Raw genomic sequence first — 12399 nt, forward strand, 5'->3', positions numbered from 1 at the left:
AACAGACTAACAGGCACTATAAATGAAATGATCACAATTGAAACTTAAAGAAAATTTATATCACAAACATTTGTAACCACCCAACACATCAGTCCCTTGAGGTTACATCCCTCATCTCCAACCTTTTAATTCATTAACAAACCACATACTGGTAGGTGACATGAATGCAAACCACCTAGTATGGCTAAACACATAAATAACAGAGGAAAAAGGGAAAAAACAAAAATACTAGAACTCCTTGTCCTAAACATGGAATTCAAGTAACCACCCCACCAGACAACCTTCTCAACATAACCAACAAACAAATTTCCCTGACATAATTGTATGGTCATCCTCCCTCCAGACACAAATATAAGCATACACAACCTCTCCTCAGACCATTTTCTAATAAAGATCACCACAAAACTAGAAGAAAAAATAAAACCTGCATACAAGAAAACATTCATAATCTATACACAGAATAGAAAAGAACTTAAAAGCCCTTTCCCAGAAACAACTTCTTATCCTTCAACAGAGCAATGCCCATTTAATGGGCCAGTAAGAGATACATTCCAACAAAGCTTCAGGAAGATTTTTATTTTTTTATGGTTTAACGTCACAAACTCCTCCCATCGGAAGGCTAGGACAGTGCCCCTCACAGTGGGCTTTGTAGTGTGGAATTTAATAGAACCCCCAAATACTAACTGGAAAATAAAGAAATGCTACAACTAAAAATTAACCACTTTGGTACAATGACGCCTATGTAGGTGTCATGAAGCACGAGTAGGTAGGATGTCAGTGTCGGCATCTTTATTATATATTTCATTTGTAGTTGAACATGAGTTATCCCCAGATTCTATGAGCTGCTTTGATCATGTTTTCTGTGTTTATTATTACTCAGAGCAAAAGAGAATGAGTAATACAGCAGTGACTTTATATTTTATAATGCAAGTAGTGTGATGCGAATAACATATGGCAACCGATGCTGAAGTGGTTAAACAGTGGCCTTGCATTAAATGTGTCATGTCTTGCTGCACTGCTTCTGAACCAAGGCAATGGGTAAGATACAGGAATGACCTGTCATCCAGGAGGAGCCAAGAAAAGAGGGAAGGATGGGTGGCAAATGGGAGTGGAATGTGTGGGGATGAAATGGGTGGGAGTGGATTTATGCCTTTTGAATTTGGCTACCTCCCTTGTAAGGGGAAAAAGCCCTTGGTATATGTGTATATATATATATATATATATATATTTACAACTAATCACATATCACAAAACTAATAAGAAAAAAGAAAGGAAACTGGAAAACATACACATTTACAATAGATGGGAAAACAAATAAGAGGATGTGGAGAAATATAATGACCATTAAACACTATAAAATGAGCCTACCCCTACCCATGACGCGGTTAGAATGACCCAAGGAAAAATCATCACCAAAATAGCAACACAAAATCATTAACATTCCTTGGGGAGATGGGACAGCTTGAACAGACAGTCTAGGAAACAACAACAACTTCTCCAACAGTTTCAAACCCACAATCCAGAAAAGAGGAAAATAACCAAAGAGATATAAATAAAATGAAACTAGCCATATGTGCCCCTCCCTCTAATTCTCTAATATTTAGAAAGGGCAACAAAGAGAGAGAGAGAGAGAGAGAGAGGAAAAAAAAAAAAAAAAAAAAAAAAAAAAAAACCAGATTGCTCACATAAGATCTCAAACATCTATCTTAGCCAAAATGCGATAAAAGTCGAGTGATGCTTTCAACCACTCCTGCTGTGGATGTGCTGTGTCTTGCGACACTGCTTCTGACCCAGTGAATGGTTTTTATGCCTTTGTAAGGGGGAAAAAAGATTTCAGTATATGTATGTAAAACCTAATAAACCATCAGAAAACTCAACCTCTTATAGATCAATCTACTTACTATCAACCATATCCACACTGATGTTAAGATTAGTACATACATACATCAAAGACTTTTTCCCCCTTACACCATAGAAATCACTCCCACCCATTTCATTTGCAGTGTCGCAAGACACAGCACATCCACAGCAAGGCTGCTTCATAAATTCGGCGACTGCGTCAATTTTTTTCTCATACATACTTCCTCACTCATGTTCACTCTATCCACCCCTGCCTTCCACACTTCTTTCACTAATCTTTCTTCACTCATTCTTTCCATGTGTCCAAACCATCCTAATACTCTTTCATCAACCCTATCTTCCAGCTCCTTTTCCACCCCTGTTCTCCTCCTCACCTCCTCATTTCTCATTCTATCTAGCCTAGTAACCCCTATCATACTTCTCAGACATTTCATCTCAAACACATTCAAACTCCTTCTCTCTTCCTCTCTCATGTTCCATGTTTCTGCCCCGTACATTGCTGTTGGCACAATCACTCCTTCATATAACCTCCTCTTAGCATCCATTCCCAGATGTCTATTTCTCATTACACCTTTTAATCCACCAAGGTACTTACTTGCTTCTCTCAGAAAAAATGTAACTAATTTATCCACTTTCCCTAACAATACTGATTCAAAGAGGACCATTTTACCAGTATATTTTTCACAAACATCCCACAACAAAAGCTGGAGGGATTTGTCTAGAAAACACCAAAAGAAAGAATGGCCATGCTAGTTGCTACTCAAATCAATAGATTGTTCACATTCTTTTTCTACTCTTCCCAATCCATATCATACTATATGCTCACCTAACAAGGACTAGCATGTTCTACAAGAACAATCTCATAACATCTAATCCCCCTTCATTTACATTCATTCAAAACCTAACCACTGGTTACTCTTTGAATGTATAAAATGCCATTATACCTTCACAGGTTTGCAAGTGCTTGTATTTATCCCAGCATACAAACAGCTTTTTTTTTCCAGAGGGAGTAAATGGTGAAGAATAGTGTGGTGGAGGTTGCGTGGATCAGATTTTTGTGGTAAGGCAGATATGTGAGAAGGCTTTTTTTTTTTTTTTTGCCTCTATGGATTTGGAAAATACTTGATAGGGTAGACAGGAAGGCACTGTAGGAGGTATTGCACATATAAGGGATATGAGGAATGCTGTTAACCTCTTTGATACGAGTCAAATTCTTGTGTACAGCATCAGATGCCTAACATGCAATGCATAACACTACTCGCATTATAAAATATAAAGTCACTGCAGTATTACTCATTCTCTTTCACTCTGAGTAATAATAAACACAGAAACTGGGATCAAACCTGTTCACAGAATTCGGGGGTAACTCAGCTACAACTACAAAATAAATATAATCAAGACGCCAACGCCGGCATCCTTGTATACCCACTCATGCCTCATGATGCCTACATAGGCATCATTGTATGGAAGGGGTTAAGAGCAGTCAACAGTTTTTACAAGAGTAGTAGAGCCTGTGTTTAGAAATGGAGAGAGTGAATGGTTTGAAGTAAAGGTAGGACTTTGCCCGGGATGTGTTACGTCACCTTGGCTGTTCAATTTATACATGGATGGGGAGGTGTGAGAGGTAAATGCAAAGGGATTGGAAATGGTTAAAGAAAACGGAGAAAAATGGGAGATAAGCTAGTTGTTTCCTGACAATACTGTGTTTGTGGTAGGATCAGAGGAGGGATTAAGGAAGTTAGTGATGGAATATGGGAAGGTGTGTGAAAGACGGAAGTTGAAGATAAATGTGGGTAAAAGTAAGGTGACGAGATGTACAATGGGAGAGGATGGCAGCAAACTGGAAGTGAGTATTAAGGGAGAGAGACTGGAGGAAGTGGATAGCCTTAGATACTTGGGTGCAAATGTGTTTGGAAAGGGAGGAGTGGAGGTAGAGGTAGAATGTAGATTGAGAGAATCAAGTGTAATGAGAAAGATATTTGGGAATGGATGTTAAGAGGAGATTGTATTATGGGGTGACTGTGCTGACAGCACTGTATGGGGCAGATACATGGAACATAAGAGAGGAAGAGAGAAAGAGTTCAAATGTGTTTGAGATGAAATGCCTTAGAAATATGGTAGGGGTTACTAGACTGGATAGTGAGAAATGAGGTGAGGAGGAGAGAAGGGGTAGAAAAGGCATTGGGAGATAGGGCTGATGAAAGAGTATTGGAATGGTTTGGACACATGGAAAGAATGAGTGAAGAAAGATTAGTAAAAGAGGTGTGAAAGGCAGAGGTAGAAGGAGTGAACATGAGGGGGCAACCAAGGATGAGATGGATGGATGGGGTAAAAGAGACATCAGAAAAGTGGGGAATGCCTGTTGAGGAAGGAAGGGAGAAGACAGAAGATAGGGGTGACAGGAGAATGGTCATGTATGGATGATACTGTGATGCATAAGGTGGAGTGGGTAGAGGATGGGGGGTGAGGAAGTATGTATGAATGATATTTTGATGCAGCCCGAAGGGATTTCTCCCCATCTTGTTTTCTGCACAAGGAGACAGAGAAGGGGGTTGCTGATTAAATGTAATGGCCTTGATGTGGATGTGCTGTGTCTTGTTACATTGCTTCTGACCCAGGGCAGTGGGGGAGATGCAGGGATGACCCATCATCCAGGAGGAGCCAAGAAAAGATGGAGGGAGGGTTGGTGAATGGGAGTGGAAAATGTGGGGATGAAATGGGTGGGAGTGGAATTATGCCTTTGACTTTGGCTACCTCCCTTGTAAGGAGGAAGAAGCAGTTGGTATATGTATGTATCTATTTTGCAGTCATTTCCCTAGGACTAATAATGGATGTCTCCATGTTGTGGTTGTGCGAGATAAATGCTGGAGAGAATGATGGCAATGGACTGACCAACTCATAATCAATTAGATGCAAATACCCAGGTGTGTACAGGTTCAGTCATACACTGTTGCAATTCCCAACAGGTTTTCCATTGATTTCTCCAAGCAGGCTCCCATGCAGCTACCCTAGCCATTCTAAACAGCACTTGGTAGGGTCAGCTGACTTGCCCACCTGTAAGTTCTATGGATGTCTCCTTCATATTCTGTCTTGTGAAAGCAACCCAATGAGTGGAATCAACATTAGGGAAGTATGCTATATACAGGCCTAGACTGAATCTTACAAAGCAGTCTATAGTGCCATACATAGTCATTCCTGCAATACTCAATGATTATCTGAGGGCATTTGGTACCAAAGAAAGACGTCTCTTCAATTCAGCATACCATGCCGTGTCTCAGCCACACAGCTAGACTGGGAGCACAAGCAATTTGAAAAATTGGATCTTTGTCCTGTTTGAATATAAGCAAAGTCATTTACTGTGGTCAAGCAAGTCCATAACATCATGAAATCATGCCAATCCTTTGAAGGACTTCCTGATATGACCCACCACTCTTATGCACTACACTACCAAGGTATGTGACAGACTGGATGATGACACCCAGTAAGTCTCTAAATGTTTAACCTCTGCTCTTGATTCAGACCTTTAGTCCAAGCAAACTCACCTTCCTCTGCATTGACATGAGGGTTACAAGCAGGGCCTTCAACAATTATGCAAGAATTACAGCAACATCAAGAGGGAGATGGTCAGTGACCTTAGTGTTGGCAATGGACTTTCCTTAATGACACTGACTGACAAGTCTGTCTAATACCCAGTTTATGCAAGTGTTGTAAGTAGTTTGGGAGATGATTCACTCCTGAGTTGATTAAACAGATTGATTGATTGATTAATTAATTTATCTTCAGAATACCTCTGAACATGATCCGGTCTTGTTGGACCATGAAAATAAAAACAACACGTTATTTTCCTTCAATAAATACCCTGCCGAGGAGGATGTAAAGCTGAAGTATGTGCTTTACAAAGATGACAGGAACTGGGAAAAGCACATTCTGATGCACAAGTGACCAGGAATGGTACTTAGCCACTCCAGTACACTGCAGCCACTACAAAACTCACAGATTTGTTAGTGGTGTACTGTTGCTTCTTGCATTATATTGTGGAAGAGTTATAGACAAAATCAAATAACCTGGATGGATATAGATGTAGTGAGACCTCTCATTAACGGACGTTAATTAGCTGTTTGCGGCATTTTCGCTGTGTTTTCGGTGCTGTTGTTTAGTGCGTGCAGGCACTATGCCACCCAAAAACCACTCCAAAACACAGCTAATTAATGTCTGTTAATGAGAGGTCTCACTGTATGTCCAATCATTCCCCCTCTACCAACCATGGTGAACTTTGCCTAAACCTTATTTGCGTCCTCCCAACCAAGAGCAACTGTAACAAGTTGTGAGAAGATATAGCCACCTTCTTTTTCCAGGTAATCTGACTACAATTAACATTTTATCAAATTGTTACCTTCAACCAAAATATCCATATGTAGCTCTTAAGTGATTATTTGCAAGGCTGTTTTGGTGAGTGCCAAGCCACTTTTCTTACGCATATGATATATCCCTCAAAATGGGTGAATCGGCGAGTTATTTCATGATTATATATATAGATTTCTCAGAACCATTCCACTGGTCTATGCATCTGTACAGAAAATTGTGTATGTGTGAGTATGTGTGTGTATTTGTGTGCATGTGTGTGTGTGTTTATATACAGAAGCTTTTTAATATAAACCATTTCTTTCACATGAAATTACAAATCTTAACCAACTTTAGATTTAATATCCTTAATTCCCTCTTTCTGGTTCGTGTCTGTGTCTGCCTATTAAATAGAAATCAAATGTATATTATACTTATTTGCCTTGAAAACTTATTTATCAATACTATCATAAGCAAAGCTTCACTAAGAATAGTTGTTTAATTTACAGTGTGTATTATATTTTGAAAAATTTAATGCATTAACAATCTTTCACACTACACCTACTTTTAATGCAACCTACTTTTGTAAACAGTACTAAATCACACTTCCTTCTCTATTCCAACACATGAACCAAAGTATAGGCACTCAATTCACGCAAAGAATATATATGCCTATGATTAACAAAAGCAAGCCTATACTCTCTTTAGTGATGAAAGCAAATCTATGGAAGCTTGTTCACGTTAAAATGCATGTGTTGTTTGCATGAGGTAAACATAATAATAACCAAGAATCTCTAAAAATGGGTAAACAAACTCATCCAAACAATACACACAAAACAACAAGAAAATAAAAAAAACAAAATAAAAGTAATTGCTATCACGTTAATATGAACCAAAAGACAAGACCATGCAATTAACGGATTAGTATATTGGAATCCCTGCAACCAGCACACATCCAACATACTACCTTCTATGTACGCGCTCATGTACAAACCGCGATAACGGTGACCACACCTTATCCCAAGCAAACCAGTGTCTGTTTGAACAAGGTCAAAGTACAGTGAAAAAGCAAGCTTGGAACCTGGCTAATTTTTGAAAAACCACTGTCATAACAAAAAAGCTGCAACACTGACAAGTACATAATAAATGAATATAAATAACTACATCGCCATGTTCAACTACTTCTTGTAACAGAAATACAAGAACCATTTTTAAGTGCCTTTTGTGATCCAAACGTCCAGGTTGCAAGCAAAAATGTTGGCAGAAGTCTTGGAAAAGTATGAAAGAAAGGAAGAGCCAACAATATCTAGATTTCATAATTGATAAAGCATTAATCAACCCCCATCAAAGGAGTACAGAAATGAGATTGAGAAAGTTTTCTATTTACAAGATGAAATGCATACCTTATTTCTGATTTAAATGATTACTTAACTTTCTGGCAAGTGGTATTCTTAGAAAATCCAAGAACATGTATATTTCTATGTACTGTATTCTGGGATGTCATGAACATTTGTGTAATATAGCTGTAGCTTAGGTGCACAATACAATTATCATGCATATCAGCAAGCTGTTAATAAGTCTACAAGGTGATAAGTGATATGTTAATTGAACAGTGGAGAAAGAGGGGGAAAGGGTTAGTCATTCATTACATATACAACAGTTAATATATTATACATAGGATATACGGAGAGGGTCCGTACCTCATACGTAATTCTTCGTCAATATACTGCAATAGGCTCCTGTCAAGGGTAAGTAAATGCAACCTGTGAGTAGTGGTACAGGCACTGGTATCAAGGAACTGGTGGAAAGGATTGTCAAGACAATAGAATCTCACAACCTTTCATATTGCACTGGGAGTTGGCCCCGCCAAAGAGCATTAACATCCTGAATAGAACAAAGTATCAATATTTTGAAACCCATTTGCAATCTCTCCTGGCTGCTACATCATAACAGCCAAGTAAGTACAATTTGTAAGTATTGTAACTGCTGAAGGAAGTATGTTTACCCCCATCCTTTCTATCCCACCCGCATGAACATTTTTTTGCCTGAAAATCAATTCATGAGTCATAAATTATTTCATACCAGAGCAAAAATATAAAAACAAATGAATGAATAAACAAATATATATAAAAAAAACAAAATAAATAACTCAACAGACATTAAACATCAGCCCTCAACCAATTAACCACTTTTTCGACACTGTCACGTGTATATCTACAGATATGCTTTTTACTGGGGTCACAGCACAATATTTGCCTTTTAGTCTTACTATTAACATAAAATTGTTATCAAATCAACTACTAAACTTCACAGGGACAAGCACTCTACTGCAAAACAAACACTGTTTAAATCATCTACTGCAAGGCATATATAAAAAAATATTTCAACAATCATCTACTTCTTCACTAGAAGCATCTCCCACAGTTTGCCTAAGGGACAGTGTGAGCAAGGGAAATCAAAGAAGCTGGGAAAACTGAAGCTTGTTCTGATCACTCAAACTTTCAAGAAAAGCCAGGCTTGCATCATTCATTAAATATATACATACAATATTGGTCAAGGGGATGAACATAACATCAATGTAGTGTAGTACAGTATGACTAAAGATCAGGCAAAATTACATACTCCCAAATTAAGCTTTCGTAATGCAAATTCATTAGATAACATTAAAAAGGAAGCTCTTCAAATTTATCTCAAAAGATGCACAGAAGACACTTGCAGTGGCAACGGAAAAAAAAAAAATGTTTGGACAACTCGTATGGTTTTAAGATACTTCTTAATTCTGTTGTAATAAACCCAATAAATTGATTATTTAATTGATTGTTATACAATATTTAAGAGACATGAATGGAAAAAAAAGAAAGAAAAAAAAAAGAAAGGAAAAAAAAAAAAAAAAAAAAATAGAAATGAAAAGAACACTTAGATCTAAAAGTTCAATCAAAACACCAGCAGTGAGTAGTCCAAAGGAACATTAACTGAATGCAGTGAATTAAAAAGAATATGTACCACTGACACACATTCCTTATGATAACATAGAAGCGCAATAGATCAAAGTCCTTGCTAAATACCTTGGGGACATTCGCAGTACATCCGAGCCTGATAAAGGCCGTTTCTCTCTCCTCATTGCGTCGGATAAGCCCTCACTAGAAGGGGGGGTGTCTAGGGGGTCTCGCGAGGAGGAGCTTAGGGGGTTGCCAGTCAGGGCCGTCCCATGGTAGTTGGCATAGTCACTTCTTGATCTATTTCTGTGTCGTTTATTATTGTTACCGTGCCTCGATCTTGAACGACCATGGGAATGGTGATGATTGTGATTGTGTCGCTTTTGTCTATCCAATTCGTTGTCGGAATTATCATGATTAGTCAAAACACTATAAGGAATGTCTGTGCTCGTTGTGTCTATTTCTTCACTATAGTCTGGGACTAAGCAGCTCGGTCGCTGACAATCAGCACGTGTACACGTGGGGTCATGGTAGCCTGCTGGTGGATGGAGAAGCGTAGTGAACTGCTCATTATTCGTGAAGTCCTGTTGTGCAGTCTCACCAGAGGGAAACTCCTGTTGTATGTGGCCATTGTTGCCATCAATGAGATTGTACTCGCCTTTGCTCTCACGTCTTATGTACTCGTTATTCATAAAGTCATGCTGTGTGTAACTATTGCGAATGCCTTCGTGCACACCATTCCTCTCTTTGGACGAATAATGAGTGTAATTGCCATCACTTGGGTAGGACACATGGAGTGGGGGCAGGTTGGCATAGTCTCGGTCCTCATAGTCCTGTTGAGAGTAGTCTGGTCCCCCCTTGGCTCCTCCTTCAGCTGTGTCCCCCCCTCGGGCAGGAGGCAAAGACTGGGTCCAGGCTAGACTAAAGTGACAATGAAGTATATGCAGTTAAGCAAAATACTTTTTTTTGGTGTGAGTGTGTGTTTAATAAAGTTATGAAATACCTGAAGATCTTAATTACATACAAAGAGAAACATGACACACAATTTGTAAAAGCAAAAAACAAATTTCTGGCCTCTGCATGTCTTGGTCACATCATAGGCCTTGTTACTTTGAACCCATTCAACGAATGAAGACTTGTCACAAAGTAAATAACAATCTCATTCTTAAAAAAAATTAAAATAAATAATAATAAATAAATAAAATAAAACATGCAAAATCATCTGACAAAAATTAATTTTCTCTTATTTGAAAATCAACTGAGTCTTTTGTGGCACAAGTTCAGAAAAGAAGCAGTTCTTGTGATAAACACATTGTAACATTATGCCACAGTGGGTAATGACACAGTACATTTTGACTGACAATGCTTGGTCTCATACTAGAGACATTACGCCATAGATGAATCAAGTTTGATTCTCAAAAAGCCAGTTTCACAGTTACTAGGGTTTGAAAGATTACCAACTGCATTCCAATACACTACCACAAATTCTACATAATATGACTTTTTACACATAAAGTATTGATATGAGAGGCAGTGAATGGGTTTTGAACGAATGTGTGGTAGGTGTGTGGCTTGACTGAACAATTCACCTTATTTGGGAGAAAAGTTCATGTGATATCTATGTACCTAGACATACATATATTTCCTCGACTCTTTACTGAAGAAAAACACTAAGAGGGAAATTCCTAGTTCCCTCAGTCCTCTTCACTTTTTAAGGTGGCATTCTTCTCTCTCCACCCACCACATAAGGAAGATGAAGATGAGGACAAGTGGATAAGGAGGAGGAGATGGAGGGGGGGGTCAAGTGGTTGGGGGGGGGGGGTAAACCATCTCTGGCTGTTTGACCCTGCTGTAGAGGCAACGTGTCTTGCTGCATTCCCTTCAACCTAAGCAATATGGAAGTAAACAGGTATGACCCTTCATCCACAAGGTACTGAGAAGGGAAGGGGGTATATTTTGATGTATATGAAGTAGATCTGTCAACAGCATAGTCCAGTAAGGTGCCAACCAATCAGAAATCTCAAGAGTTACCCTACCTCAACCAATGGAGTCAAACCTGGTAAAAAAAAATCAATAACCAACCTGCCACTGAAGCAGCACCAAGAGGTACAAAAATGCATTCTAGCAAACCAATTTACTTTAGTGGTATGCCAAAATACCTCATTATGAAATGTGAAGACATTTTCAATCAACTTGTTTTTGGAAAAAAAAAAAATAATAATAATAATAAACAAATAAACAAACAAATTAGAATAATAAATATATTCATGAAGTGAAAGTATGCAACACAGAAGGTCCACTGCAGGACTACCAGCCTATCCCTTGGGCAAAGATACAGCCTCTGTATCTCACCATGGTAGCTTAATCTGACTAATCTGTTTTGCTAAGGTCATATGAAATTGTGAAGTGCACATGAAGCGTCAAGCAAGTTACAATGGCTCTGTTTGTTGTGAATAGAATCTACAACTAATGTCATCAGCTCAGTCATACTGATAATGTGTCAACAATGAAGTGTAACACTGGTACACTGCACCTTTGATGAACCCACAACTTCCACAACTGCTTAGCACTTCCTAGGGATCGAATTTGGGTCTCCAAATTTGAGGTAAGAACCCTATCCACTACTGAATGTGAACTCTTCATATGTGTATACACACAAGGCCTTCTCCCCTATGTAGGGGAGAGGCGGAGTCAAAACACACCAACTTCATACAGCTAATTTGGATATCAATGCTGCGTTGGGGCATAGGAATGACTCCTTATCCATGAGGAACTCAGACAGGAAGGGTAACAATTGGGACTGCATGGTTGTAGGATGAGTATGGGCGAGTAAATTTTTTTATTTGCCCAACTGACTTACAAGGCAAAAAAGGCCTTATGGTATGTATCTATGCAAGATCAATATTGGAGGTAAACAAACTCCAGCTACTAGGCCCTACTGTGTAAGTGCTATGTCTCACTGCATTGGGAATTCATTTCTACCTGAAACCAATCTATTTCATTCAGCTGTGGAGTGTACCTTACACTTATTAAAATTTTAGGTCTCACTTGACTACATGGTGTCCCTTCCACAATATCTACCACACTGTTGTAATCATCATCTCATTATGGCCAACACTGGGGAATAACCAGCACTTGTTGATGGGTTCTGCCGTGTAAGCAGTGTACAGCTGCACTGCTTTCAACCTGAACAGTGTGGTAGGAGAAAGGGATGACTCCTTCATCATCAAGGTACCAAAATGGAAGGGGTGTTAAATGTTCT

At 38.8% G+C, this 12399-nt stretch overlaps 1 protein-coding gene across 23 annotated transcripts in view; it reads right to left on the bottom strand.

The window, feature by feature from the left end:
• hppy (MAP4K3-like protein hppy) overlaps positions 1 to 12399 on the bottom strand; it is a 73453-nt gene that overhangs the window by 37664 nt on the left and 23390 nt on the right. For 3 of the 23 annotated variants that reach the window (XM_076177891.1, XM_076177892.1, XM_076177895.1), the window contains 3 exons: positions 9267 to 10058; positions 7902 to 7940; positions 7169 to 7237 (listed from right to left, as the gene is read on the bottom strand). The exons of 2 other annotated variants lie outside the window; for them this stretch is intronic. In XM_076177891.1, coding sequence (XP_076034006.1) covers positions 7169 to 7237; positions 7902 to 7940; positions 9267 to 10058 — 900 coding nt within the window. Of the gene's footprint in view, positions 1 to 7168; positions 7238 to 7901; positions 7965 to 9266; positions 10059 to 12399 lie in introns of all 23 variants that reach the window. 18 more of the 23 variants (XM_076177898.1, XM_076177894.1, XM_076177900.1 and 15 more) reach the window with 11 other exon arrangements.

This window comes from Oratosquilla oratoria, chromosome 41 (assembly GCF_046742065.1).
Source record: "Oratosquilla oratoria isolate Oo_2021 chromosome 41, ASM4674206v1, whole genome shotgun sequence".
Classification (NCBI taxonomy): domain Eukaryota; kingdom Metazoa; phylum Arthropoda; class Malacostraca; order Stomatopoda; family Squillidae; genus Oratosquilla; species Oratosquilla oratoria.